The sequence below is a fragment of the Bos indicus x Bos taurus genome, chromosome 8 (assembly GCF_003369695.1).
Source record: "Bos indicus x Bos taurus breed Angus x Brahman F1 hybrid chromosome 8, Bos_hybrid_MaternalHap_v2.0, whole genome shotgun sequence".
In the NCBI taxonomy this organism is placed as follows: Eukaryota; Metazoa; Chordata; class Mammalia; order Artiodactyla; family Bovidae; genus Bos; species Bos indicus x Bos taurus.
In genome coordinates this window covers 111,095,227-111,121,373 of record NC_040083.1, presented here as the reverse complement: position 1 = coordinate 111,121,373, position 26,147 = coordinate 111,095,227, and the positions used below count along the sequence as shown (strand labels likewise).

Here is a 26,147-nt window from a genome sequence, read left to right as displayed (position 1 = left end):
GCCAAGCGGGCCTGCAGTCCTGCGGGGACTCCAGAGCGTGAATGGCGTAGGAGCAGTTGCTCTTAGTGCTTCCTAAATGATTCCTGGAAGCGCTCCTACAGTGTTTATGACGACCTAGAAGTTGGCGGGTCATGACCACACACGGGACCTTCTGGCAAGTCGGTCTCCTTCCAGATTCTGACACACGCTCTGTTTCAAGGCACGTGATCCCTGCCGGGGAGACGGGCCCCTGACTGGCACGGCGCCACACGGGTCATGTTGCTGGACTCCACTGGCCTGAAGGGTTTCACCGATTCCCGGTGGCTCTTCACACGCAGCAAGGCCGGGTTTGCCGGACCGAGAGAGCCAGTTTAAAGGTACTTTTGTTTGTATTTCTTTAAAGTAGGAAAGGCCTGACTTATGTCAAAGCAGCGTCTGCTGTTTTGTTGATGGGCCTGCAGGGTTCGCTTGGGGCCAGCGGCCACGTCCCGTCGTCTGTGCGTCCAGCGCCTGCATTCGTGTTGGCATCAAAGCCTGCCGAGGGGTGGCTCTCCTGCTGCGCTGTTCAGGCTGGACGCAGCAGACGGCGTTTCTCCTGCCGCCCCTTTTCTTGTCCTGACTCCGAGCCGTGTTTTTCTCTAGGGAGGGGCATTTTTCTCTGTGTGTCATGAGGTTGTGTGTGCTTCCCTCGTGGGTTCTGTCCTTTGAGATGTGGAAGCTGCACCAGCCCAGAGGTGCCAAGAGAGAAGGGGGAAGCCGCCTCCCACCTGAGCCCGGCTGTCTCGGGGCCCCCAGGAAGGGGGAAGCCGACTCCCATCTGAGCCCGGCTGTCTCGGGGCCCCCAGGAAGGGGGAAGCCGACTCCCATCTGAGCCCGGCTGTCTCGGGGCCCCCAGGAAGGGGGAAGCCGACTCCCATCTGAGCCCGGCTGTCTCGGGGCCCCCAGGAAGGGGGAAGCCGACTCCCAACTGAGCCCGCTGTCTCGGGGCCCCCCAGGAAAGTAACGGGCAAAGGGTGACGTGTTTATGGGACACCAGTGCTGGCTCTCCCTCGCCCACCTTTTCTACTCTCGTCTGAGTAGAGTCCCAACTCCACACGTAAGTCACGGGGGCACATGGAGGGCCACCGCTGTCCACCTCCTGGGGCTGCGGGAGTCTGGGGCAGGTGCTCTGGTGGGGCTCGAGTCCACGGAAGACGCTGCATGGAGAGACGACGGCATGAGGGCCCAGAGCAGACATCGTGTGGGCACGATCTCTTGGCTTCCCTGTTCTGTCTGCGTTAGTGAGGACCTCCAGTGCCACGTTCAGTACGAGCAGTGAAAAGGGGACATCCCTGCGTTACTCGGGCGCGTAGAGGAAAAGCATGTAGTTTCTCACCATTCATTAGCTGTAGGTTTTCCTAGACGTTCTTTATCAAACTGGGGACATTTTCCTCCACTCTTCATTTGCTGTGAATTTTCATCATGAATGGATGTTGCTGCTGCTGCTGCTGCTAAGTCGCTTCAGTTGTGTCCGACTCTGCGACCCCATCGACGGGTCAAATGCTTTTCTGTTCCTTTGGGTTTATCGTGTGATTTTTCTCGTTCAGCTTGTTTGGCCTGATGGGTTACATGGATATTTGAACGTTGAACCAGCCTTGCACACCTGGTCATGGTGGATAATTTCTCTTATACACCGTTAGATTTGACTTACTAATTTTTTGGTAGATTCGATTTAATTGGATTTGGCTTGCTAATTTTGCCGAGGATTTTTGTATCTGTTCATCAGCCGTGTTGATGTGTAGTTTTCGTTTCTTGTGATGGTGTCTGGTTTTGATACGCGGGTAACGCTGGCCTCATAGAGTAAATTAGGAAGCATCCCCTCCACTTCTATTTTCCGGAAGAAACTGTGGAGAATTGGTACCTCTTCTTCCTCAGTGTTCTGTAGAACTCACCAGTGCCACCGTCTGCGCCCGGTGCCTTCTGTTTTAGAAAGTTATTACTTATTGATTTAATTTCTTAAATAGATACTGGCCTATTCACAGAGGGTCCACGAGCACCCTGTTCTGGAGCAGGTGGTGGCCTCTACCATTTTTCTCACTCTGTGAGAGCCTCCACGCGTTTGGGGCGTAGCTGTGGGCAGGGGGTGGCGGCCAGCCTCCTGCGGTCGTCGTCTGCGACACGCGCTTCACCGAGAGAGCCGGGACCCGTTTGAGAACCGGCATCACTGTGCACTCCGCCAGGAATGAAGCGCCATCCTCCCTGCTTCGGGAGCACCTGCGGGTTCCCGGCTGTGCTTGGCGCGGCAGACAGACTGACTCCGCCTTGGCTCTGCTTCCAGGCTCCATGGTCCCCTTTTCCATGCGGATCCTGCACGCGGAGCTTCAGCAGTACCTGGGGAACCCCCAGGAGTCCCTGGACCGGCTCCACAGGGTGAAGGCCGTGTGCAGCAAGGTAAGCCCCACTCCGCTGGGCCGCCCCCTCCCCGCCTGGTGGAGCGCTCAGCCCGCTGCCACCCTCACAGCACCCTGTCCCCACCCCATCTCCGCGCCCCGTCTGGGAAGGCAGGTCGCCTAGCTCCTTGTGGCTATGCTCCTTGCTCTTCTTGCTGAAGCTGCTCTGGGGGATGGTGGGTGGGTTTTGGCAAAGCTCGAGGCCTAAAACCCTTCTTCCTGGTGCTGTCAGTAAATGAAAAGCAGAAGCGTTTCCTCTTGTATAAAATCACAGCTGTGAACGTGTGCCCGGGCTCCCGACCACTCTCACATCCTGTGGAGGCTCCGAGCACCTGTTCCATGTCTCACAGGTGCTGGAGCCAGATTTAAGGAGATAATGGCTGGAAATGTTGCAGAATGAAAGCAGATTACACTCATGACGACTCCGTCATGACGACAGCTGTCACTCGTAATTCTGGCTCCGAAGGCAGCTGAGGTTCAGCAGCGCTTCCCGGGTTGTCCTTGGTTCTAAAGCAGCCGTTATGTGGCAGGCGTAGAGTGGCGCCAGCAGATCAGACTGCTCCCCTGGGCGCTGGGGCGGAGACGTCTGGCTCGGGGTCTCCCCGGCTTCAGCCCTCTTCCCGCCCCCTGCCGGCTCGTCCAGGTGCAGTGCTCTTGGAAGGCAGGGGCTTTCAGAGCTGTGACTGAGCAGTTAGGAGCAGCGACGTTTGACAGATTCGCAAAATGGGGTTATTTGTACCTGCTGAACTCCTCCGGTCCCCAGTTGCTCTTGGTGGACACTTCTGGAGCTCCTGGGTGGTCCTCTGGGTTCCCAGCAGGAAGTGAGGGCTGGTTTACCTTGTCATTGAAGTTTCTCACTCTGAGCTGACTGGGAAGAGTATTGTTTCAAAGTATAACGGACACCGGGCGTGTCCACAGACCGTGGTTGGAGGGACTTCGGAGCCAAGCAGACTCTTCCTAGCAGGATGACTGGCCCTTGGAAGCCTTGAGCGGCTCGTGTCGGGAGGAGGAATGTCTCCGGCCTCCTCCAGGCTGCCATGGGGTCAGATGATGGATGCGGACCAGCGCTTGGCTCCTGGGAGTGCTTAATGCTCCTTCAGTGGCCTGGGGAAGCTCCAAGAAGCCTCTTCTCACTTTGAAAAGCCTCTTTTCCAGAAGTCTGGAAGAGACTGGTAGGGCTGGGAAGGTCCCAGGATGCTCCAGGGGAATCTAAGCCCCTCTGTGGACTCGGTGGGTCATTAGTGAGTCATCAGGGCTGGCGCCCAGGGGTCTGAGGACTGGACACTTCGTACATAAACCTGGTCCTTAGACCGTCCCCACCCGTCCCCGCCTGCAGCCCGGGAGAGGCCGACAGTTTTCTCCTGGACAGAACCGCCAAGCGCCTGCCTCCCGGGCCCTGGGCCTCCCTCCGCTGCTGTCCATGGTGCTGAGGGCGCCTGCCCCGCCCAGGACCAGCCCAGGACAAGCTGTACCCTGGGCAGGGGCAAGGCGTCAGTTCCGCGCAGCCTCTCAGCTCTGGTCACGCCAGCCCCGCCCGCAGGGTGGAGGACCGTCTCCCAGACCCACACTTTCTCCTGAGTCCTCCCTCCTCACCTCGAGGCAGCATCTTCACTTTTCAGAGCCACTGTTACTTCAGTACTGCAGCTGCTTCGGGAACTGTGTGCTCTGGCCTGGAGCCGGGGTGGGGCTGACCTGCCCCCCGAGCACCTCCCAGGCTGGGCACGCTGGGTGCAGCCCACCTGGGTGGTTCTGGGAGGCAGAGGCTCACAGCCTCCGACCCGCACCGTTAGTGCTCCTGGAGGGCCCGCGGGAGCCTGCACGGCCCTTGGGCTGGGAGAGCCAGGACCCTGCTCCCCTTCCTCGGCGCCTCCAGCCCTCGCTTTGTCACTGTCCCCGATCAGTGGCCCATCAAGACTTCTGTTCCTGGTCAGGAGACGGCTGATAAGTAGCTGGAAAATGTGGCCTTGTTTGGACCAACTAGCTCATCTTTGCAGCTGTTACACTTGTAAAACGCAGGTGTGTCCTGAGCAGTCATGGTAGGACAGGCCTTTGTTTTCATGGCAGGGCGTCCTCCTCCTGGTGTGAAGCGCAGACCCTTGAGGGTGAGGAGGTCCAGTGGCCCTTCCCGGGCACAGGGACAAGGCCAGGGAGAGTCTGGAGCAGCTGCTTTGCTGGCGGTGAGCTTTGCCTCTGGGGTGAGCCTCGGAGGGCGTCGCTGACGGCAGGGGGAGCCACAGAGCGAAGGCGTCTCCGCAAAGCACGTGCCCGAAGCCCGTCGTCACAGAACCGGGAGCTCTCCGCCAGACGCCTGTTGACACGTCTTTATTTTTCTCTCCAGCAGACAGTGTTCACTGTTAACAGTTTTGTTCTCCTCATTCTGCCCTCCATGAGAATCTGTCCTTTGCCCAGATCACCAGGGCAGCAACTTCCTTTCTTTCAGGGAAACAGTCATAAAAGAAGTGATTCAAGGACGTTAGCCAAACAGTAAAACCGGTGTAAAGTGACAGATGCTCGGAGCTTAAGTGATAGATGAGTAAAGGGCCGCACGCCTCGGGGGTCCTGGAGGAGCGAGACTGATGTTTTCACAGAAGTGAATAATTGTCCTCTTGTGTCCCATACCCGAAGCTTCCCAGACAGAGCGGGCGCGCGCTCCGCATGTCTGGGCTCCCTGGGCGCTCTGCGGGTGTTGTCAACCCTGACCCTCAAGCCAGAGGGTCACCACTCTGTCTGCCGTCCGCCCCGTGCATCCCGAGCGGCGACACTCGATTCGTGTCCCCCGGAGACCCTCAGCAGAGAAACCTGCTGCTCCTGGAGCGTCTCAGCAGAGCGTCCAAAAGCAGACTCACTCCTGTTGTCCTTGCGTGTCCCGCAGATCCTGGCCAACCTGGAGCAGGGCCTGGCGGAGGACGGGACCACGAGCAGCATCGCGCAGGAGAACAGGCAAGGTCAGTGCCGCACGTGTCCCCGGGCCGGCCCAGGCCTGCTCCGGGCCTCAGCCTCTGTCCATCTCGCCTCTCCCACGCACATCTCCTCGCTGCTTTCCTCCCAGAACGAGCATCCTTTCTAGGAGGTTCTTACCTCAGAGTTGCCCCTTGGTCCTGGCAGCAGGAGGAGGGTCCTCCCCGGGCCTGTTCTGCCCCGGCCTCTCCATCCTCCCACCCCACATCTCCTCCCCCGCCAGCCCTCGGAGCCTGGCGAGGCAGCTGGGTTAGGAACCGATGCTTCCACGTAAGCGGGTAGGACACCCAGGCCTTGGGCAGGCAGGCCGCTGTCACCAGGGCTGTGGTGCTGACGCCCCTGTGTGACTGTCCACAGCCCTACAGCGGGGAGCCCCGCCCATCCACAACCCGCCGGGGTGGCCCTGCTACACGACGGGCTCATCTTCTGGTCGAGTCAGGCTCTGTCCCCCTGAAGCTGGGCGGCCGTCGAGAGCACAGCCCGAGGAATGCGCCAAGCTGCACAGGAAGCCATGGCCAGGGCAGGGCCACAGACGTGGGGGCTGCATCCGTCTGTGGCTGGGCTGCTGGCCACGTGCCTGGGCACTCACCCCTCCTCTTTTGCAGCCTCCGTGCAGCTGTGGCGGTCCCGCCTGGGCCGCGTGACCTGCTCCATGGCCAACTGCCTGCTGCTCATGAAGGTACCGTTTCCCGGAGGCGGGGGCCCTGGGCGCTCGAGGGGAAGAGCCCCTGTGCGGCATGCAAGCAGAGGGGCCAGGGGCACGCCTGGGGTCCACGTGCTTCAGTTTCTACTAAGTGGAACGTCCGCAGAGTGCAGCGCTGACACTCGGTGCTGCAGTGGGTCTGAATGGGGCTCCTGAAGTCCTCGCGCTCCATGCCTCTCGGGGTCCTGGCCCCGTGCTCACCAAGGGGGTCCCCTCGCCCTGACTCCGCCTGCCATCCGCGCTCTCTGAACCCAGCACAGAACCGACACGGTGCTTCAGGAGTGCCTGTACTACAAATGAGGGTTAATGTGAAATTTTAGATGATTCTTTAGTATTCTTGAGTTAAAAAGGAGTGAAGCATCTTGCTGTCACAGCCTCGGCACACTTGTGTGTCTGGCTGCCATCTCGGGCAAGCCCGTTTGGACAGCAGCGTGAGGCCATGGTGCCGAGCCAGCCTCGCGGGTGGTGGGCAGTGGGCTCTGGCATCAGTTCTGCCGGGTGACCTGACGGTCGCTTACCTTTTCGATGATGAGCTGTCTGTCCGTATGCCTCAGCCCTGAACGTCCGCCTGGAATGCTGTCAGGCAGAGTGGCCTGAGTCACAGCCTGGATGTCCCCCAGCCCCTTGACGGGTCACCTTGCCATGCCCAGCCCTGCGCCCTGGCCACTCAGGGCACCATCAGGCCGCGGCTGCCCGACCAGAGTAGATGGCGCTCTCCCTGGAGAACTCAGTGCAGCTGAAGTCCCTGAAAGGGCGGCGAGTCCTCACCCAGCAGAGGACCGTCTCCGGGAACAGCCTCCGGCCAACAGCAGCTCTGGGCCGGGCTCCAGGTCACGGGCAGCCGGGCTCCTGGGAGCACGCCTGAGCCCAGTGCTGCAGCCGCCCCGGGGCCCCCGTCCAGGTCTGAGAGGCCCGGGGCCACGGCACCCCCAGGAGAGGGCCCTCGCCCACTGCACGCTCTCGTGGACACGGGCACTTACGTGCGTAGGGCACGTCAGCGGGTGTGGCCGGCTCCCCGCAAGCACCGGGGGCCCAGTTCACTTGGATGAGCTTCACTCAAAGGTGCTGGGCTGGCGGGTCTGCTTCTGGTTTTCCTGTGGAACGTCCCCGGTCACCTAACGCCCCAGTTAGCAAACTAGTGACTCCAGTCCTGGTCTGCATGAAGATGGAGGCGAGTAAAGAAAGAGAAGTACCTTGAGGGGTCTGACAGAGGCTCAGGAGAAAACTGCCGTGGAAGCCTGTGGTCTGCGCCTGCGCCCGTCAAGAGATAGCAAGCTGTTATCACGAGCCCCAGACGGTGTCCGCAGACGGGACGGGCCACCTGCCATCCAAGCTCGGGCCCCGAGGGCTGACAAGCAGGAAAAAGTTGGTCCGGGTGAAATGCTAGTTGCTGCTCAGCAGATGGAGGGAGCAAGACCCCCAGGCCAAGCGCACAGCCAGACCCCCGGGAGAGGAGGGCTCTGGGGACCACGGCCACGCCCAGACCCCAGAGCCCGGCCCGCTGGGCCATCTGCCCCCCTCCTGGCGGGTGCCGTGTCCCCTGCTCACGAGGTCTGTGGGTGCCATGCGCGCGGAGCGGGATCTCCTGACTCTCGAGTGTTCCCGCAGGACTACGTGCTGGCCGTGGATGCATACCGCGCGGTCGTCCAGTTCCACCCAGAGCAGGAGCCCCAGGTGCTGAGCTGCATCGGCCGCATCTTCTTGCAGGTGCGAGGGGTGGGGGTCGGGGGCTGCACCTCAGCGCGTCCTGTGGGTCTGAGAAAGCGAGGAAGGGGTCAAGTCAGACGTCTGTTGCTGTCAGAAGGCAGTTTCTTTTTTGGTCCTGGTTTGACTGTACTGAGTATCAAGCCTCCAGCTTCGAGGTGATGGGGAGGCCAGTCGCTACACGTCAGTGTACGTAGATTTCTGTCAGGCAGTGCACAGACGGGTGGCTGAGGCCTTGCCCTGTCGCTGTAGAAACGTGTTGATGCGAGGAGCCGGCCACCGTGGGCTCCTCTCCTGCCCCAGACCCCCCAGGGCCCCTGGCACCCTCCTCCCTGGGAAGGAGGGGAGAAGCAGGTGTGGGAGCGTCTTCAGTTTCCACCACCAAAACACTCAGGGCGCAGCCGCCAAAACCCTGCGCTCCGGGGGAGGGCCCTAGCTCTTTGCAGCTGAGGCTGGTCTGGGTTTGTGTGTGCGTGTGCATGCGTACACGTGTGCATGCGTACACGTGTGCGTGCGTGTGCGTGTGCGCCCACTATTCTCAGGAGCACTTGGTATCTGTTTTCTGTCTTCATAGAAGTGGCTTGCTTTTTCTCTCTCTGTCCTCAGATAATTCTAGAATTATCTGTTGCTGGAAGATATGAAGAATTGACTCAAAGGCCTGAGCCACACTCCTGGGGCTTGTGCGTGCGTGTGTGTGTGCGCATGTGTACACGTGCATATGTGTGCGTACATGTGCGTGCGTGTGTGCATGCGTACACGTGCGTGTGTGTGCGTGCGTGTGCGTGTGCGCCCACTATTCTCAGGAGCACTTGGTATCTGTTTTCTGTCTTCATAGAAGTGGCTTGCTTTTTCTCTCTCTGTCCTCAGATAATTCTAGAATTATCTGTTGCTGGAAGATATGAAGAATTGACTCAAAGGCCTGAGCCACACTCCTGGGGCTTGTGGGACAATTTATCAACAGCTTTAGTGTTCCATGTGTGGGAGAGGTTTCTTCTCTGTTTCTGGGATCAATTTTGGCAGTTTAGAGTGCCAAAATACAGATCACATGTCTGCTCCGTGTGTCCGCGTGCATTTGCTTGGAGTCCTGCAAAGTCGTCCTCTTCCATAATCGCTTTAGTCTCTGTTACCCAAGGGCGCTTCTCCCCTCTCGTCTATAATTCTGCTGCACTTACGCTTTCTTTTCCTTGACTAGTTCTTCCATTTATTATCTCATGTTTTTTCTTCAGATAACTAGTTTGGGTTTGTTTATTTGCTTACTAGATATATCACAGTACTTTTTATTATTTGCCTTTTTAATTGCCTTTTTATATACAACTTAATCACTCAGTTTCTGACATGTGGACAGATGTTGACATCCTGCTCTGTCCTGAATGGCTTTTGCGTTTTGTTTTTTAATGAAAAATGACAGTTAGTAAGTGGTCACCTAAGTTTCACCCCGCCTGACACGTCCCCACCTGACATTGGGGAACTGTATGTGTGGGTACAGGTCTAACATCGTCACCTGAATTGACTGCTTCATTTTGTCAAAGCAGATTGGAGACATAAAAGCAGCTGAAAAGTACTTTCAAGACGTAGAGAAAGTAACCCAGAAATTGGATGGACTGCAGGGCAAAACCATGGTTTTGATGAACAGGTGTGTATTTCTTTTCTGTGATCTCCAGCTTTGCTGAGCCGTAACTGCAGCACGGTGCAGGTTTAAGGTGAGAACAATAACGACTTGACTTCCATACATTGGGACATTGGGAAGTGATGCCCACAAAATAGCGAACACTCATCACCCCATACGCATACAAAATTAGAGACAGAGCGCACTCTCTCGGCGTTCAGGGTAACGCACAGCGGTGTGGATGCTGTTCCCGGTGCTGTACGCTGCGCCCCGGGTGCCTGTGGACCACCTGCATCCAATCCTGCCCTCCTTCCCCGGTGACCACAATTGAATCTTTCTCTGTGAGTTAGTTTGGAGTGTCATTGACCTGAAACACCATTCGGTCCTGTTACACAGCATAGTGACCTGATGTTTCTCTCTCTTACGACCTGCAGCACGACTAGTCTGGTTACGGTCCGTCTGCCCACAAAGATAGGGCGTTACTACGGACTGCGTTCCCCGCGCCCTCCCGCGAGGTTCCGCTTCCCGGAGCTGTCCCCTCAGTGTCCCCGCCACACACCCGCCTGCCTCCCGACTTCCGAATCATCCCTCCCGTGTCGCTTATTTGCAGAGCTTTCCTTCACCTCGGTCAGAATAACTTCGCCGAAGCGCACAGGTTCTTCACAGAGATCCTGAGGGTGGACCCCTCGAATGCAGTGGTAAGACGCCCCGGGCAGAGGTGGTGCGTCCGCTGGCGTCGGGCACCCTCCAGGGCTGGGGGGCCTGGGCCGCCCGCACACCCCCACCCAGCCCTGCCCCCGCCCCGCAGGCCAACAACAACGCGGCCGTGTGCCTGCTGTACCTGGGCCGCCTCAAGGACTCGCTGCGGCAGCTGGAGGCCATGGCCCAGCGGGACCCGCGGCAGCACCTGCACGAGAGCGTGCTCTTCAACCTGACCACCATGTACGAGCTGGAGTCGTCCCGCAGCCTGCAGAAGAAGCAGGCCCTGCTGGAGGCCGTGGCCAGCACGGAGGGCGACTGCTTCAACACGCACTGCCTCAAGCTGGCCTAGCGCCCCGCGCACGCCCCCGGGCCTCCCGCTCGGCGTCTGCCCGCCGCCGCCTCCATCAGGCGGGCTGCAGACGCGGGGCGCGCACGCACGGGGCCGGGGGCGTCCCGGGGCCACTCCCAGCAGCCTCGCGGGAGAGCGGACCCGTAACACACACGGTTCTCGCCCTGAGCCGGAGCGTTCTAGAGATTCGTAGATGGGGGGAGAGGGCCCGCTCCCCCCGCCCCAGAGCTGCAGCTCCACTCTGCTCCCCGGGGCCTTTTCCAGCCTCTGCTGAGCCCCTCGGAGGAGTCTGGTGCCAGGGGAGCGAATCCGTTCTTCGTCCTGCGCGTTTCCAGCACAGGGGGCGGGGGCGAGGACACGGGCCTGCGTGTGCAGTGGGGCCAGGACAGGGGTCACCGTTCTCAGCTCTGGGGTCAGTGTCCGTTCACATGGTCATGCCTGCCTTTAAAGTGTCTAACGCACCTGGATTAAAGAACTCTGGCAGGGGCTCTTGAAGTTACCCAGCTCTGCTCATACATCTTAAAACAGAGTTCACTTAAGATTCTGATATAAACATGTATTGCATAAAGCAGAGCCGAGCTCTATTTCTAGTCATTTCCGTGGTAAACACAAATGCAGCATCTCCTGGGCAGACGGTCTCAACGCAGTCGTGGAAACAAATTAGTTACCCTGTAAATAGGAGAGACAGGAGAGGCCGCCAGAAGGACCGGGCCTACACCTCCAGAGACAATGAGGGGCGCCTCCGGCTCAGGCAGGGAGGGGAACCCCACCCCCACCCAGAGCATCCGCAGCCTCTGGACTAACACTTGGGATCTACCTGCTTTACACTCTGTTTTCCTTTAAGTTTCTAAATCAAATGCATCAAGTACTGTTGGCCTGCCTCCCGGGCCGGGGGGGAGGGTCCCAGCCCAAGGGAGACCACACCCTGTGCCCCCCGGATCCCAGATCCAGGCCTCAACTGCACATCGCACACCCAGGAAGCACCCCAAAAGCTGCTGCCCCGGAATCTCCCCAAACCCCAGCATGGCCGTCTGCAGAGATGGGCCTCCAAGGAGGTGTCCAGGTGGGATGGAGTCCCGAGGGTGGGCGCCCAGGGGCGCACAGGAGACGACCCAGCGAGGAGCGAGGCCCAGGGACCACCCTGCAGCCCCGGCCCCAGGCCTCCAGCCCCCAGGCCGTGACAGGTCAGCGCTGTCTGCGGGGCTTGCCACTAGAGCTGCTACAGCCACACCCCTGGGGGCCGCACTCCCCACCCCCCACCCCACCCCCCGCAGCCGTCAGGGAGCCTCGTGGGAACACACGCTCACACGTGTGTGAGCAGAAAAATGATGGAGCGTTTCTGGAAAATAAACTGGCAACTGACTCAGAAGTTTTTATAATAGAGTGTTTTCATTTATCACCACATATTCCTGAGAGGCATTCATGAAAGACCATATCATTTAAAAAGTTAATGACCTGGAAAAGTCCTCAAAGGTATGTTTACACGAAGCATATGTTAATAGAAAAGGCTGAAAACTGATACTTGATGTTAAACTACAGTCACAGGAAGGATGGGCTGAAACGCAGTTTTATTTTCCCTTTTACAACTGAGCTTAATGTTTCTACATAATGTGTGTGTGTGTGATTTTTATAAGCAGTAGGAAAAGTCACCAAAACTGGTAAATGTTTTGCCTTTAAAAAATAGGCAGTGATTTAAAGAAGGTGGTGAAAGTGTGCCGTGCTCCATAGCTGAGCAGCGCACACAGCGGTTACGGGAGAGACCCGAGCATGTGTGGGCGTGGGCATGCCCACACCTCCAGGTGTCAAGGTCAGGATGCGTGTGCCCTGAAATACCATTCACGTTTAAAACAAAATAGATACATTGCTGACTGCTAGTCTAATGGGAAAGATTAGCAATCTCTTCAGGAAACTTAGAGATACCAAGGGAACATTTCATGCAAAGATGGGCTCAATAAAGGACAGAAATGGTATGAACCTAACAGAAGCAGAAGATATTAAGAAGAGGTGGCAAGAATACACAGAAGAACTATATAAAAAAGATCTTCACGACCCAGATAATCACGATGGTGTGATCACGCACCTAGAGCCAGACATCCTGGAATGTGAAGTCAAGTGGGCCTTAGAAAGCATCACTATGAACAAAGCTAGTGGAGGTGATGGAATTCCAGTTGAGCTATTTCAAATCCTAAAAGATGATGCTGTGAAAGTGCTGCACTCAACATGCCAGCAAATTTGGAAAACTCAGCAGTGGTCACAGGACTGGAAAAGGTCAGTTTTCATTTCAATCCCAAAGAAAGGCAATGCCAAAGAATGCTCAAACTACCGCACAATTGCACTCATCTCACACGCTAGTAAAGTAATGCTCAAAATTCTCCAAGCCAGGCTTCAACAGTACGCAAACCCAGAACTCCCAGATGTTCAAGCTGGATTTAGAAAAGGCAGAAGAACCAGAGATCAATTTGCCAATATCTGTTGGATCATCAAAAAAGCAACAAGAGAGTTCCAGAAAAACATCTGCTTCATTGACTACACTAAAGCCTTTGTGTGGATCACAACAAACTGTGGGAAATTCTTCAAGAGATAGGGATACCAGACCACCTGACCTGCCTCCTGAGAAATCTCTATGCAGATCAAGAAGCAATAGTCAGAACCGGACATGGAACAACAGACTGGTTCCAAATTAGGAAAGGAGTACATCAAGGCTGTATATGGTCACCCTGCTTATTTAAGTTATATGCAGAGTACATCATGTAAAATGCCAGGGTGGATGAAGCACAAGCTGGAATCAAAATTGCTGGGAGAAATATCAATAAACTTAGATATGCAGATGACACCACCCTTATGGCAGAAAGTGAAGAGGACCTAAAGAGCCTCTTGATGAAAGGAGAGTGAAAAAGCTGGCTTAAAACTCAACATTCAGAAAACTAAGATCATGGCATCTGGTCCCATCACTTCATGGCAAACAGATGGGAAACAGTGGAAACAGTGACAGATTTTATTTTGGGAGGCTCCAATATCCCTGCAGTTGGTGACTACAGCCATGAAATTAAAAGACACTTGCTCCTCAGAAGAAAAGCTATGACCAACCTAGACAGCATGTTAAAAAGCAGAGACATTACTTTGCCAACAAAATGTCCCTATAGTCAAAGCTGTGGTTTTTCCAGTAGTCATGTATGGATGTGAGAGTTGGACTATAGGGAAAGCTGATATCAAAGAATTTATGCTTTTGAACTGTCGTGTTGGAGGAGACTCTTGAGAGTCCCTTGGACTGCAAGGAGATCCAACCAGTCCATCCTAAAGAATTCAATCCTGAATATTCACTGGAAGGACTGATGCTGAAGCTGAAGCTCCAGTACTTAGGCCACCTGATGTGAAGAACTGAGTCATTGGAAAAGACCCTGATGCTGGGAAAGATTGAGGGCAGGAGAAGGGGACGACAGAGGATGAGATGGTTGGATGGCGTCACCAACTCAATGGACAGGAGTTTGAGCAAGCTCCGGGAGTTGGTGATGGACAGGGAGGCCTGGCGCGCTGCAGTCCATGGGGTCGTAGAGTCAGACAGGACTGAGCAACTGAACAGCAACAAATACACTGTAGATACACGTGATTTTCTTCGTGGGTTTTTTTGTTGTTTTTAATTTGTTTCTTGGCCGTGCTGGGTCTTCCTTGCCGCGTGTGGTCTTACTCTAGTTGCGGTTGCGGGGGCTTCTCGTGGTGGTGCCCTTTTTTTTGCCCAGCGTGGGCTCCAGGCCACAGCTTTCAGTCGTGGCGCGCGTGCTTAGCTGCCTTGCTGCGTGTGGAATCTTCCCTGAGCAGAGACTGAAGCCTCATTGCCTGCATCGGCGGGCAGATTCTTAACCACTGGACCACCAGGGAAGTCGTCTGTAGATAGATACACATTTGCAGAACTGGAGAAAAATACATGCAGGAGCCTCGTGGCTCAGAGTGACTGTCCCAGCAGCACAGGCACCAGGGGCTGCTTAAGGACAGGGATACCCTCTGCCACCTTGGCCTGGCATGGACAGTGAGGCCAGAGGTCCTGAGAGCATCAAGCAAAGAGGCTGCGGTGGGGTGGGGGGGAGGCCAGGGGGCATCTGCTCACAGGCAGGGCTTCATGCCCAGCAGGGGTGGAGCAGGCTATCCCCTCCCCTCCCCGGGTAGGGGGCCTCTGTCCTTCCAGAGGAGGTAAGGGCAGGGAGCTCCTTGCATCCCCCTCCATCCCCAGCACACGTCAGGGTGGCGCCCACCCCCCCACCTCCTCACCAGCAGGCAGACCCAGGCCGCCCCCAGGGCTAGGCCTGAGCCAGGCGGGAAGGACCCCCAGCCCGTGCCCGCATCCAGCCCAGCTTTCTGGTGACCAAGCCTTCTCAGCTGGTCTCTCACGTGTGAGAGGAGATGGCCAATTCAGGCATTGGGAATTATGTCAAATGTGGCCCTACGTGAACCTCAGGCAAGTCTGTTAGCCACAACAGACGCATAAATAAAGCAGATAAAGTGCATGCCAGCCTCCCCCGCCCATGACCCCCTCCTAGAAAATGGATCCAACCCTTCCAGTTACTGGTCACAGAGCATCTTGGACCTCAGGGTTCCTCACCCAGGACCCTGCTGCGGTTTCAGCACCGTCCCCACGTTGAACTCCCCCCATACCTACCCCCAGTTACTCCAGAGAGCAGGGTATTTGGCGGGTGCTGGGCAAGGAAGGTGAGGGAGCAGGGAGGACTCACTTTGGGAGGACGTGGGGACGGCTCCCCCAGCCCTGTCCAGGGACACCAGATCTGGCCAGGAAACCGCACGGGCGTCCCTGAATGACTGCCATGCCGGGCGGCCTCGTGTGGCTGGTGAGCAGGGTGGGCTCGCCATGTTGGGAGCCTCCCACTTGGGGTTCTCGAGGAAGGACGTGACTGGGGTCACTTGCGTGGAGGCGTCCAGGGACCAGGGGACCTGCAGGAGCTCGGGTGCAGAGCTGAGCAGTCGGAGCCTCGGGTCTCGCCTGAGAAATGGGGGACGGGCTGGGCTCAGCTTGCTGACGCTGCCACAGCAGACACCCAGAGACGGGCGGCTGGACACGCCCCGAGTCTGCGCCTCAGTCTACGCCGGCGGTGCACTCCCAGGCTCTGTGATGCTGGCTTGGGGGGCTCTGGTCACAGCCCTGCCCGGCCCTCAAGGTGCCCGCATGGCCTCTGCCCCCCGCCTCCTCTTCAGTAAGGACCCCGGGCCCGGGTTCAGGGCCGCCCTCACTCAGGAGGACCTCCCTGAGGGCCGTATGCAGTCACACCTGCAAGGACCCCATTTCCAAGTAAGGTCAGGTTCCGAGGCTCCAACGACGGGAGGCTTCAGTGTTGGGCACTCAGCCCCCAACACCTGCTGGCAGCACTCGGGAAGGCGGAAACAGGCTTGTTCCACTCCAGGGTCCTCCTGGACGCCCCCTGGGACCTCTCCTCTCCGCGGACCCCCAGGGTGTGCCTCTGCCCGTGTGTCCCTGTGGGCCCCCCTCAGTGACCCGCCTCACCAGCCAGCCATCAGGATTAGTTAACGGTGGCGCAGGCCCCAAGACGGGTGTGACAGTAGGCTGCCCGGACTGCACTGATGCGCCTCTGCTGGGCTCCTGCGTCCTTCAGATGAGACTCTGTCTGGCCCCGGGATTTCTTGGAACTGTCTGCTTAAATCAAACACAAGCATTTGAAGCCCGAAAAATAAAAGGCATTCATTAAAATCCAGGAGGGGAAACCAAAGGACGGGAGCTGAGTAGGGGGCCTCCTTCGTTAGAAAGGCAGGCCCCATTCCAGTAGGGGCCACGCGGCACAGAGGCCCCGGGTGACCTGGGTGTCCTCCTCCCGGTTGCCACCGCATCTAAGAGCTCAGTTCAGTTCAGTGGCTCAGTTGCCGCCGACTCTGCGACCCCCTGGACGTCTAAGAGGATGTTTGGGAAAACGGCCTCCTAAGGCGGAGCCTGGAGAACACCTGGAAACGCGGGGCGACAGCGCACTTCCTGTGCATCTGCGCGGGCACACACACACACACACACACATATCCCCCGCGCGCGCACGTGCGCACACTGCACATGCGCGCACACGCACGCGCACACTGCACATGCATGCACGCACGCACTTTCCCCGCACACACTGTACATGCGCGCACACGCACACTTCCCCCTCACACACACACACACGTGCGCACACACTGCACATGCGCACACACTGCGCGTGCGCACACACACACTTCCCCCTCACACACACACGTGCATGCACACACACACACTCCCCCCACACCTGCACCCACAGCACTATCGCTGGTGATGAAGCCCGGGCGGTGCTGCCCGTGGTCTCTAATCAGGAGCGCTGATCGCCCCGCCCAGCAGTCCGGCCGCCTTGTCCACCTGCGGAGTCAGCTTCCTGTCTGCGGGCCCGGGCTAGCTTCCTGTCTGCGGGGTCCCGGCTCACGGGCCCCGCTCCACCACCGCAGGCGGTGGTCTCAGGAGGACCCGGCGGGGCTGCCGCTCCCGCCCCGCGCCGCGTGAGGACGCAGCCAGGAGGGGCCTTCCCGGAACCGGCCCGCCGCCCCCAGGGCTGCCGCGGACATCTCAGACCCGGGGAGACAGGCTCCCCGAGCAAAGCAATGGGCCGGCCTCTCACCCTGGAAGGAAGCCGGAGTCTAGAACCTTGCGGGGGGAGGGGGACCGCATCCTGCACGCTGGCCCTCCAGCAGGTAGACACCCGGCGCCCCTCTTCCGAGGTTGTGTGTCCTCGGCCCCCTCGGCAGACACGAAAGCCCCCAGCTTTGGGAGACCAGAGCTGGGCAGGGAGTGGTGTGAGGAACGAGCCCCCAAACCCGGCTACACCAAGTCCCCTCCGTAAGGACCAGAGAATGAGGCCAGAGGGCGAGGCTCCAGGGTCACCTAGATGCCCTCCTGCCAGCCTGTTCGGCCTGAGCTCCTGGGAGAAGCAACATCAGGGTGTCCGGGGGAGGAGGCAGACCCCCTGTGCTCAGCCTCCTGAGATGTGCCCCCCCCACCCCCACCCCCGCCCCAGCAGGGCTTCCCTGGTGGCTTAGCTGGTGAAGAACCCGCCTGAAAATGAAGGAGCCCCCAGTTCGATTCTTGGGTCAGGAAGATTCCCCGGAGAAGGGATAGGCTACCCACTCCAGTCTTCTTGGACTTCCTGGTGGCTTACATGGTAAAGAATCCGCCTGCAATGCGGGAGACCGGGGTTCGATCCCTGGGTTGGGAAGATCCTCTGGAAGAGGGCATGGCAACCCACTCCAGTATTCTTGACTGGAGAATCCTATGGACGGAGGAGCCTGGCGGGTTACAGTCCATGGGGTCACAGAGTCAGACACGACTGAGCAACTAAGCACGGCACCGCAGCTCCCTCAGCACCCGCCACCCCCCCAGCCCCCCAACCGCACCCCCGCGAGGGGCGGGGCCGGAACAGTGATGCTCATGGCCCGGGCGTGTCTGAGGGCCGAGGTCGGGCTCTGCTCCCAACCTCCTGCAAATCAGCAAATGACACCGCCTGTGGGGCATCCCCACTGCCTTTGGCTGCGTTTCTGCTGTTAACTTCACCTCCTTACTGTGCTGTGCTTAGTCGCTCAGTGGTGTCCGACTCTGCGACCCCATGGACTGCAGCACGCCAGGCCTCCCTGTGCATCACCAACTCCTGGAGTTTACTCAAACTCATGACCATTGAGTTGGTGATGCCATCTAACCATCCTCTGTCATCCCCTTCTCCTCCTGCCCTCAATCTTTCCCAGCATCAGGGTCTTTTCAAATGAGTCAGCTCTTCACATCAGGTGGCCAAAGTATTGGAGTTTCAGCTTTAGCATCAGTCCTTCCAATGAATATTTAGGACTGATTTCCTTTAGGATTTACTGGTTTGATCTTCTTGCAGTCCAAGGGACTCTCAAGAGTCTTCTCCAACACAACAGTTCAAAAGCATCAATTCTTCGGCACTCAGCTTTCTTTATGGTCCAACTCCCACATCCATACATGACCACTGGAGAAACCACAGCCTTGACTAGACGGACCTTTGCAGGCCAAGTGATTTCTCTGGCTTTAATATGCTGTCTAGGTTTGTGAGCCACGTGCCGCCCCCCAAGTGCTGCACACCTTTAAAGGGAGGACACGTCTGTCAAGTGACACGTTGAGACATGTCTTACGCAACAAGCAGTGCTCCTAGGTCCACACGGACAGCTCAGCTCCCAGACGTGTGCTCCTGGGAGCCCCTGACAACTGCAAATCCGTAAACCACCATCCTCTGTATAACTGACGGTGCCCACAGGAGGAGCCACCCCTGCTCCGAGGTTCCCTCTCATCTCCTGAGTCCTGTCTCGGCAAGAAGGAGGAGGGGCAGCGCCCGACCCTGGGGGCTGACGGTGTTACCCGTGTGGCTGGCACACAGCTTGACCCTAAGTCCAGCGTTCACCCACACAGCAAGGCCTGGGGTCCCTCCGTGCCTGGACACGTGCCAAAACCAACGTGGAAGCGATGACATACCCATTTCCACATAAAGATTTTTAATCCAGTTTAAAAGAATACCCAAAGCAAACTGCCCTTCACATCTGAGGCTAATTCAGGGTTTTTCTATGATTATAACAAATGAGATATAATTGTATCTCAAAACTGTTGATTAAAAATACAAACGATGTACCAATTCTTGTTAAAATTCAAAGGCTTGATTGTAGAATTCGTTTCCTGTACGAGTTTAACCAGAAATCGCGCGTGGAACAGTGCTGACCCGGGAAACACAGACGTAACTACGCACAGGCACACACGTCAGACGACGGAGGCAAAGGGGGTGACGTGAGGGAACCACAGGTACCAGAACAGAAGGCGACTCCAAGCCGCCAGCAGAGCAACCAGGCAGCTCCTTTATTTTGAGCAAGAAAGTGGTGTGAGTGAGTGTGTGTCCCCCAACATGCCAGCTTCCCCCTCAGCACCCCTGTGTTTTGGGAGAAAAGTGGGTGACCTCTCCACCGCCCTGTCACCCACTGTCACAGTCTGCACAGGGCAGGCATGGCCTCGCCTGGCGCCTGTTTAAAGCCCGAGAATCAGGCAGTAAGTGGCTATATTTGGGGAGATGAAACTCACTGGTCAGAGCTGAAGGCGTGATCTAGTGCGGGGCCACTGACCCTGACCCCGAATCAGAGAAGTGAATCACCTGCCCAAATTTCCAGCTGGTTGCATGTGCAACCAGCTCCATGGCTCCATCCATTAAAACGTGTTCTGATCAAAAAAATACAGTGTTCTGATCTGACAAGCTTGCAGAGGAGGCTCCCCAGCCTCGCGCCTGCAGAACTGAAGCCGGAGAAAGGGACAGACTCCGTGCTGCCTCACGAGGGGCCGCTAGGCCGACTGCGCCAGGAACTCCAGGTATTGCGTCCGGGCCTCGAGGTGGTCCGACGGCCGGTTGTATGGCGTCCACACGGGGTCTCCCACGAACAGCCGCATGGCCTTCACGTAGTTCTGGGGAGACACACAGACAGAGCGGCGCTGGGCATGCAGCCGTGAGGTCACACCCCATGCCACTCACCCCTGTTCTCATACACATTCCTCTGAAAGGCAGGAGAGCCTGTGCTCAGGCAGCCGCAGGGCAGCATCGGGCCCACGCTCTCGACAGACACACCGCCTTGCACGCGGGCCCCTCCCGCAGCACGGTTTGAAACCCACACCCCTGTCCAGCCAGGGTGCACGTCCGGGGGTGTGTCCTACAGGGGAACTCTCAGCAGGCCACGATGGCAAACGCGTGAGGTTCTTTCTCCCGGAGCCGTTTACCACAGCAAAGAACTGGAGACAGCTGGCGGACCCATCTCTTGGGGTCACCACTCAACGCAGTAAACCAGAGTGGGTCCCAGTGGCCATCAGGCAGCTGCACCCAGGCTGGGGCTCTCTATATGCCGACAGGAAACAGTCCCAGAGCTCAGCGAGCAGAAAAGAGGGGCGCCACCCCCGGACAGATTCGGCTGGCTCCTGTGCACGACTCACATTCGCCTGCCAAGCGAGCCGTCTCTCCAAGAAGACTTTTGAGGACCTGATCACGGCCACCTTCAGGGAGAGATGCTGGAGCCAGGAGTGGGGCGACCTTCCTTCCCTCGCACATCCTCTCCGAGTCCTGAGCTTTAAGCTGAGCACACCCGTGAGTCTGAGGTCAGTCCCAAGCCCACGGAGGGAGCCCCAGACCACCCTTCTCCTGCTTCTGTGACCGTGTCCATGGCTCCAGCACCCAACGGCTGAGGCCCAACAGACATGCTCTCGAATGACGAAGGAGCAGGGACCCCTGGAGGGGCGCCTCCCGTTGGCCTGGGCATGTGCTCCCGTGCGCCCCTGCAGACCCCCGGCCCCCGCGAACCCCCGGCCGCTCGCTGAGGCAGCGTCCTCGCCTGGCGCTGCCGGGGCTGAGCGTCCGACAGGCGCGCAGACCACACTGCGGCAGAGGAGCCGCGAGCCCACCTTCTCGTCCAGCGTGAAGCGGTGGTAGATGCCGGCGGGCAGGGTGATCATGTCCCCCTTCTCCATGGAGATCCGGATCCAGCGGTCCTCCTGGTCCCGCACGTCAAAGTACCCGCTGCCGTCCAGGATGTAGCGGATCTCCTCGTCCAGGTGTAAGTGCTCCTCAAAGAACATCTTGATCTGGGGGTGGGGAGGCTCTGTGAGCTGGGGGCCCCCCGGGGTGAGGTGGCTGGAACCACCCCTGCGCCAGCGCGGACCACCTGGCCCGCCCCCAGGAGACGCGAAGGCACGTGGTCACCCCGGCAGGGCAGGAGCACGTGTGCATCTGAGGAAGGTGCTCAGTAAACACCTCCCCCTCATCCCAACCTGGCCTGTGTCTTTCAGGGCTCCATCCTCTAACGTTTCACAATAAAAATGCTTGAATGTGCACAAACATTGGAAGCATTCTCTAGTAAACACCCACGCAACCTTCACGTTTCTCTTTAACTGGCCTTCTTAAGATTCCCCACCTCTTGCCTGCTGTCCCAGAGGGTTTCAAAGCTCTCCTCACATCATGCTTCCACCCTTCTGGACAATCCACAGACGTTTGGAAAATCCCCGCTTCCAGTGAGAACGGCAGCCTCTCGGGCGGGCGAGGCCCTGGGGACAGGTCCCTGCCCTGCAGCTGGACACGCACCGACCCGCCACCTGTCTGGGAATCTACCCTGAAGATACACCTCCAACAGCACAGAAAGGCGTGCACACGCCGCTCCCTGCTGTGCTGTTTGTCACTGAGGAACGCTGGAGGCGCCCGGAAGGCGGGAGCAGAGCGGGCTGGTAGAGTCAACGGGCACGCGGGCCCCGACAGCAGGGCGCGGTGCAGGCCAGCCAAGGGGAGCCAGGGGGCCTTCTGGAAGAGTCTTCATTTTAAACCTGGCTATGGCAGCGCGCTCCAGGACTCCTGCCTGGGGAATTCCAAGGCCAGAGCAGCCTGGCGGGCTGCAGTCCGTGGGCTTGCAGAGAGTCGGACGCGACTGTGTGACTCACTTTACATCTTACAGAGTCGCAAATAAAACTAAAACAAGCTTGGGGGCCGGGGGAGGGGGGACCTTAAATCTGGAATCAAGCCATATGCTCACAACCACAGGAGGAAGAGAAAACTCACCTAAGTGCTTTTGAACATAGTTCTCTGACTACACCCTCAGTAAGACAGGACCGCAACTCACCTGGAGCTCCACGGACAGGCCTGCTGACCCTAACTGGGTGGATGCAGCCACCACTGGGCACTGTGGTATGTGCGGGAGGAGAGAGACCCAAGGATGGGCCGAGGGAGCCCCGAGGGGCACGAACACCCTGAGCCAGGGAGCACGGAGGGGCTGGGAGCACGGCGGGGACGCGGCAGGACCACAGAGAGGGCCCCCCCGCCCCCCGCTGAGTCTGGACCAATCTGAACATCAAGGTGGATCGAGGCAAGAATGGACATGGGCCCACGAGGAAACCACGAATCCGCACGCGTGTACTGATGGGCATCGATGGAGAGAAGCAGGCCCAATCAGTACAGGAAGATGACGGCACAGGGACAGGGTAACTGACTCAGGCCGGGTCAGTGAGATTCACTCACACCAAGTCCAAGTTCGACTCCGAGCAGAAGTCACTCTCCACAGACCCTTCCTTAGAGCGGGAAGAGGTGTCCGGTCCCAACACGGAACCCTGGCGGGCACCAGTTCAGCCAAGTTTTGCATCATGGGCACTGGGACCCCCACCCCACCCCAGGCACAGGCCTCCAGGCGGGGTGCCCTGAGCAGACGCAGCACCCCTTCCGCAGGATTCCTGCCCAAAACGTGTTAACCTAAGACAACCGTGAGATAATCAGATAGTAAAGAAGTATGTGTTACGAGAACAAAAGATAAGCTGGTATTAGGGGCAGGGTTTTATTTCAGGAGAGAAGCTGTTCGAGAAGGTGGTAATGACACGGAGACAAGGGTTTGATCCCTGAGTCGGGAAGATCTCCTGGAGAAGGAAATGGTAATCCACTCCAGTCTTCTTGTCTGGGAAGTCCCATGGACAGAGGAGCCTGGTGGGCTACAGTCCATAGGGTCACAAGAGTCGGACACGCGACTTACCGCCTAAACAAACAAACAAACCCCACGGCTTCATTGGTTAATCTGCCAAACATTTAAGAAAAAAGTAAAACCATTCTAGACATACTCTTCCAAAAAACGGAAACGGACGGAATACTTTTCAGCTTATTCTAAGGCCAGCATGCCTCTCATATAAACCAAAATGAAAGACATTTAAAAAGAAGGAAAGGCTTGCATTTATTAATGTGTGTGTGTGTGTTAGTTGCTAAGTCATGTCCAACTCTTTGCAACCCCATAGACTGCAGCCCATCAGGCCCTCCGTCCATGGGATTCTCCAGGCAAGAACATTGGAATGGGTTGCCATTTCCTTCTCTGAAAGTAACTATAGAAAGAAAGGAAGTGAAGTCGCTCAGTCGTGTCCGACTCTTTGCAACCCCAGGTGCCTCCATCCATGGAACTTCCAGGCAAGAGTACTGGAGTGGGGTGCCATTGCCTTCTCCTGCATTTATTAAGTGAATAATTAATAATCCCCCTTGTCCAATAATACAGAGCCCCTTACCTTTTCCTCGTAATTCGGTAGTTTGTCTTTGCATATGGTTATGATGTCCATCCAGGAGTAGTTTCTCTCTTTTCGGATCTTCTCTAATTCTGGATCGTTCTCGTATTTGTCTGCATCCAGCTAAAAGAGTTTAAACAAGCAACAAACAGGAGGTCACGTGAACACACCGAAACAGTCTCTTTCTGGATCTCCAATATGATTATACTCTGAATTTATTACCTAGTCCTGTGTCCGCATTCTGGATCTCCAGTATAATTATATCCCACATACACTGCACTAATATCACTCGGTCCTTTGTCAATGCTAAAGTCACCTTTCTTCCCCTCCTTTCCCTATTTCTTGGCATGTTTCCCTAAAGGCTAAAAGCAGTGCAGTTGCGTCGAATTTCCGCCTCCCTTCTCTCCAACAGCGCTTCCAGGGAGATTCTATTGAAACTTCACGCTTCCAGTCCCACCACCAGGAGTTGGGGAAGCTCTGATCGCCTCAGGCCTGTAACGGGCGCCTCCCCCGCACCGCCGCGTCCTGTTCCTCTGCCTCCTGTCCACTCTGCAAGTCTGCCTGACCTTTGTCTCTATGGCAACTCTATGGTTACTTTGTTTCCCCGAGCCAAAACACCTGAGGCCCTCTGAGCCCACAAATAAAACCCAAGTTCCTCAGGCAGACAAGAGGCTTTCTACCCCCTGGCCTCAGCTGCCTTTTCTTTCTTTAAAATTTTATTGATGCCTTTCTGACTGTGCTCGGTCTTCACTGCTGAGTGCAGGCTTCCTGGAGCTGCAGCTCCCCGACTACAGAGCTCCGGCTCGACAGTTGTGGCAGCCTTGCCCCAGACACGTGAGCGCTTCCCAACCAGCCTGTCTCCTGTGTCAGCAGGCAGCCTCTACCACTGAGCCACCAAGGAAGCCAGAGACATGAATTTCTCAATGACCACTCCCCAGGTGAGCAGACCCCCACAGTGCACCTTCACATCCAGGTGAGAGCTTCCCACTTCCTACAGCGTCACTGAGACACAACAGGTGAACATGCCCAGCTATCGTCCTGCTCCAGATCGAGTCATTATAAAGTACAAAAAGGCCCAGGGCACTGGAAGCAGAGCAAACAAGTCTACGGGCGACTCCCTGGAAAAGACCCTGATGCTGGGGAAGACTGAAGGCGGCAGGAGAAGGGGACGACAGAGGATGAGATGGTTGGATGGCATCACCGACTGGATGGCCGTAAGTCTGGGTAAACTCCGGGAATTGGTGATTGGCAGGGAGGCCTGGCCTGCTGCAGTCCATGGGGTCGCAGGGTCGGGCACGACTGAGCAACTCAACAACTTTAATTCTGACAGTCCTGGGTCTTCCCATCCACAGGAGAACCAGGAGCCAGGAGGAGTCCGACTCGACCTGGCGGAGGAGCTGAAAACACAGCCTTACTTTATCCCCGGACACTTTCAGAGCTTGGCCAGTGTCCACTCCCGCTCCAAAACTGTCCCGTGGACAGCGAGACCGAAGGGCAGGAGTCTGAACAGACGGCGCCTCCTGTCGACCCGCCCCTCCCCCCACCAGGGAGACGCACGGGGACACTTCAGGGACCCCAACCGCCCTCCCGCCGCCCCGCCAGGGCCCCTGGGGACAGGCCCGCGCCTACAGGGCCCGGGCCTCCCACTGGGGCGGCGGGGACCCGCGGGCCCGGGGCCCCGCTCTCACTCCGACCCCTCTGCCCTCCCCCGCGCCCCCCATCCCGGACCCCCGATCCCCGCCCCCCGATCCCCGATCCCCGCCCCCCGATCCCCGATCCCGGCACCGAGCACGCGGCGCGCCCCGCGGTGGAGGTGGGGGGCCGGCCCGGCCGCGCCGAGCGTGCGCAGTGAGCACGGGCCCGGGCTCCGCAGGCCCGCTGGCCGGAAGGCGGGGCGCGCGGGGCCGAAGGGGCGCCTGTGCCGCCGCGCGGGCTCCGCGTACCTTCCAGTAAAGGACCCCGAGCCGGCGCAGCTGCTCCAGGCCGACAGGGCGCGCGGGCTCGGCGCGGTGCGGCAGCCGCGGGTCGTCGGCCGCCTCGTCCATGTACCAGGCCTCCACCATGGCCGGGAACTGAGTGCGGGGCCTGGGCCGGGGTAGGCAGGAGTGAGCCTGGCCTGAGCCTGGCCGCACGCGGGCGCCCCTCCTCCTGCCCTGCCTCTTCCTGCCCTCACCCGTGCCTCCTCCTTTCCTCCTCCCTCCTTTCCCCTCCCCGGGAGGCGGGCGGCGCGCGCCTGGAAGCCCGGGGCGGCGCGCCTCCTTCCCGCCGGCGGGCGGGCTCCTGGCGCGAGGCGGTGTCCCTGAAGGAAAGCTGCAGCTGCTGCTGCTAAGTCGCTTCAGTCGTGTCCGACTCTGTGCGACCCCAGAGACGGCAGCCCACCAGGCTCCCCCGTCCCTGGGATTCTCCAGGCAAGAACACTGGAGTGGGGTGCCATTTCCTTCTCCAATGTGTGAAAGTGAAGTCGCTCAGTCGTGTCCAACTCTTCGCGACCCCATGGACTGCAGTCCACCAGGCTCCTCTGTCCGTGGGATTTTCCAGGCAAGAGTACGAGTGGGGTGCCATTGCTTCGGGTTACGTGAAGGAAAGCTACAGGGCTCAAAATAGCCTCCAGTTGAAACTCCAGTTGGGCTTCCCTTGTGGTTCATCTGGTAAAGAAT

The 26,147-nt window shown here is 58.0% G+C and overlaps 2 protein-coding genes and 1 long non-coding RNA gene across 4 annotated transcripts in view; 1 reads left to right on the top strand and 2 right to left on the bottom strand.

Moving 5' to 3' along the window:
• The window catches only part of TRAPPC12 (trafficking protein particle complex 12), a 36,504-nt gene extending 24,705 nt beyond the window's left edge, over nt 1-11,799 (top strand). For both annotated transcript variants that reach the window (XM_027550706.1, XM_027550707.1), the window contains exons 6-12: nt 2,297-2,409; nt 5,281-5,353; nt 5,972-6,045; nt 7,678-7,776; nt 9,306-9,406; nt 9,990-10,077; nt 10,188-11,799. In XM_027550706.1, the coding sequence (XP_027406507.1) occupies nt 2,297-2,409; nt 5,281-5,353; nt 5,972-6,045; nt 7,678-7,776; nt 9,306-9,406; nt 9,990-10,077; nt 10,188-10,430 (791 nt within the window). In that variant the 3' untranslated portion in view covers nt 10,431-11,799. The remainder of the gene's footprint in view (nt 1-2,296; nt 2,410-5,280; nt 5,354-5,971; nt 6,046-7,677; nt 7,777-9,305; nt 9,407-9,989; nt 10,078-10,187) is intronic.
• A 2,153-nt stretch (nt 11,800-13,952) lies between these two features.
• Nucleotides 13,953-16,425, bottom strand: LOC113897911. The gene is made up of 3 exons (XR_003512452.1): nt 15,940-16,425; nt 15,155-15,420; nt 13,953-14,312 (listed from the first exon to the last, which is right to left on the bottom strand). It is a non-coding gene; the product is annotated as an uncharacterized LOC113897911 (long non-coding RNA).
• Nucleotides 16,426-18,924: 2,499 nt separating this feature from the next.
• On the bottom strand, nt 18,925-25,656 carry ADI1 (acireductone dioxygenase 1). The gene is made up of 4 exons (XM_027550704.1): nt 25,434-25,656; nt 23,494-23,613; nt 20,875-21,054; nt 18,925-19,890 (listed from the first exon to the last, which is right to left on the bottom strand). Exons 1-4 carry the CDS (start codon nt 25,551-25,553, stop codon nt 19,771-19,773), a joined length of 540 nt encoding a protein of 179 aa, XP_027406505.1. The 5' UTR covers nt 25,554-25,656; the 3' UTR covers nt 18,925-19,770.
• Between the last annotated feature and the right edge of the window lie 491 nt (nt 25,657-26,147).

What these genes read in the sequence shown, in the direction of transcription:
- ADI1 (XM_027550704.1), bottom strand. Translation starts at nt 25,553, where the DNA reads ATGGTGGAGGCCTGGTACATGGACGAGGCGGCCGACGACCCGCGGCTG. An exon ending in TCGGGGTCCTTTACTGGAAG is followed by an intron (nt 23,614 to 25,433) that starts GTACGCGGAGCC and finishes AAACTCTTTTAG; the next exon opens with CTGGATGCAGACAAATACGA. An exon ending in GCTTCACGCTGGACGAGAAG is followed by an intron (nt 19,891 to 20,874) that starts GTGGGCTCGCGG and finishes GTGTCTCCCCAG; the next exon opens with AACTACGTGAAGGCCATGCG.